The sequence below is a fragment of the Carya illinoinensis genome, chromosome 9 (genome assembly GCF_018687715.1).
Source record: "Carya illinoinensis cultivar Pawnee chromosome 9, C.illinoinensisPawnee_v1, whole genome shotgun sequence".
Lineage (NCBI taxonomy): Eukaryota > Viridiplantae > Streptophyta > Magnoliopsida > Fagales > Juglandaceae > Carya > Carya illinoinensis.
Genome location: NC_056760.1, coordinates 43,808,238 through 43,810,652, shown reverse-complemented (window position 1 = coordinate 43,810,652; position 2,415 = coordinate 43,808,238). Strand labels below are relative to the sequence as shown.

General features: G+C 33.7%; 1 protein-coding gene across 1 annotated transcript; it reads right to left on the bottom strand.

Moving 5' to 3' along the window:
* Positions 1 to 836: 836 nt before the first annotated feature.
* LOC122275068 (non-specific lipid-transfer protein 1-like) lies at positions 837 to 1,707 on the bottom strand. Its single transcript, XM_043084009.1, has 2 exons — positions 1,266 to 1,707; positions 837 to 1,065 (listed from the first exon to the last, which is right to left on the bottom strand). The coding sequence occupies exons 1-2, from the start codon at positions 1,613 to 1,615 to the stop codon at positions 1,056 to 1,058; spliced, it is 360 nt and encodes a 119-aa protein (XP_042939943.1). The 5' UTR covers positions 1,616 to 1,707; the 3' UTR covers positions 837 to 1,055.
* Between the last annotated feature and the right edge of the window lie 708 nt (positions 1,708 to 2,415).

Below are 2,415 nucleotides of genomic sequence, written 5' to 3'. Positions count from 1 at the left end.
TTTAAAATTTAAAAAAATTAAATTGTATATTATATTTTAGATAAAAATTTAAAAAAATTATAATAATAAAATAAAATACTTTTATCATCCAAAATTTTTTTTTCCCCTGTCGTGAGCTTCTATGCTTGTATTTTAATTGATTAATTGCCTGCATATATCTTTCAATTTTAAAAGGAAGAATAGAAATAAACTCCTCCTTACTACTACCTACTCATGAGCTAGATCATCAGCAGCAATGTCGATGAAACCCATAATTAACTTCCAAAAATAATGATGCCAGAGGACATAATTGATAGTAACGCAGACCTTACTTTGCGTACAAGATTCAGAAACGATATGAATGCTGACTTTTTCCTTCTCTTATGGGGTACGAGTAAAATTCATTGGTTGAATAATAATATAAAATTAGAAACTGGAAATCGTATCAAACATATATATATATATACACACTTCATATATAGTATATCATTAAGTTGAAATATATGCCATAGTCGCGTCTCAATCATTAACTTCATTCATTCACGTTATTAATTAATTGTATTGATTAATTCAGGGAAGAAGTACCATATGTACGCATCACCAACAACAGAGTCTAGATCTAGCACACGAGGTAAAAAAAAAAAAGGGGATCGCATTGTCTTTTTCTACTTGTGACCAAGGAAGAGGGACAGATTTAAGCTGATCGTTCCAACGGGAAAAGGAGATCGATCAAAAAGGGATACCATTTTGTTCGAGGGATGATTTTATATATATATAAATTATAAAAGAAAGATCAGGAGAAATTGTGTATATATATATATATATAAAAGCAAGCAGACGGAGGAGGCTCTTTCATGTTTAGCAGTAGTTTCGATATATTTATTACACAAAATAACCCAGCACATAGCGTAATCGATACAACATGCAGCAACCGCACTATTACATTAATACAATAATACGAGGCTCCCTCATGAGGAGCCCCCACATGGACCAAACACCCATTTTTTTATTTTATATAAAGCTAGCTAGCTACTTTAATTATTTCCTGTGGCTGAAAAGTTTCTTCTCCGTCGTCCTCATTTCACACTGCAACACAAAAACAAACAACGAAAGAAACAAAACTAAACATCAGTAACTGTAGAAATGTTTTTTTTTTTTTGTATGAATGGCAGTGAATAATAATAAATAATGTTAAGATAGTTTTAAAATATCTGAAAACAAGCCGTGGAGGTGCAGTTTGTGGAGGTGCTATACGACCAAATATAATTAGGAGGCAAGGAGCTTACGTTTTGCAGTTAGTGGAGGTGCTGATCTTGTAAGGAACACTGACACCACATTTGCCTGGGAGGCCAGCAGCAAGAGAAGGGTTGAGTCCGGAGATGGAACCAGCGGTCTTTTTCAGGCACTCACAGGCGGCCTGGCGGTCAGCTGTGGTAACGGCCGCTTTGCTGAGGCCCTTGATCCCATTGCAGCAGCCGGGAGGGACTTGAGTAACCGTACCCTTGAGGTAGCCAAGGCAAGGCCCCAAGCTGCTAGCCACCTGCCCACATGTTATGGCCGCCTCTGCAACTGGTGCAGCCACCACCATACACAACAGAACCATGCCTGAGAGTTTAAGGACCAAGGAGCCAGCCATGTCGACGGTTAAATCACAAGAAGGAGAGGAATTCAGAGAGAGGTGATGCAGCTTTAAGCGATTTTGAATGCTTGAGTGACTTACTTTGGGCTACAAGCATATGGCGTTTATATAGAATTGGTGGGATATCTGAGGAGATGCCAAGTGTACGTGCGTTGGAGAGGGAAGGTATCGGTTGGTAGTTGAGACAATTCAATGCAGTCATTAGTGCTGATATGGAATTTTGATGTAATATTGTTAACCATAAATTAACATAAAATTAATAAAATATTTGATATATATATATATAAAACATAAAATTAATCTTATAAAATTTTCATATAACATAAAATTAATTTAATAATTTTTAATATAACATTTGATTTAACATATAAATTTTAATATGCTTATAACGTAAAATTAATGTGTATATATATATAAAAGATAAAATTTATATAATATCACACATGTAAATGGTAAACGTATCTATAACAGGTATTAGAAGAATCGGCTTGATCTCAAGTTTCAATTTATGTAGTGTCACGCGTGTAAACAATAAATTAGAAAAAACCAAACCAATATCTAAAAATAAAAAATTTTCGACTTTGTTAATGAATCGATTCGTATTGGTTCTTAAATTTTTAAAATTCATGTATCTTGATTCAATTTCAAAATTTATTATAATCAGGTTGAATCGGACTGGCTATATGCCTATTCACCATGATGATGTATTTACATGATTTGGTTTGCAAAAAATACTCTTTCCAAATATAATTATTCATGTATAGAATATATGGTACTGATTAATCATTATCAATAAC

Coding starts and splice junctions, on each gene's coding strand:
- LOC122275068 (XM_043084009.1), bottom strand. CDS start 1,615: ATGGCTGGCTCCTTGGTCCTTAAACTCTCAGGCATGGTTCTGTTGTGT.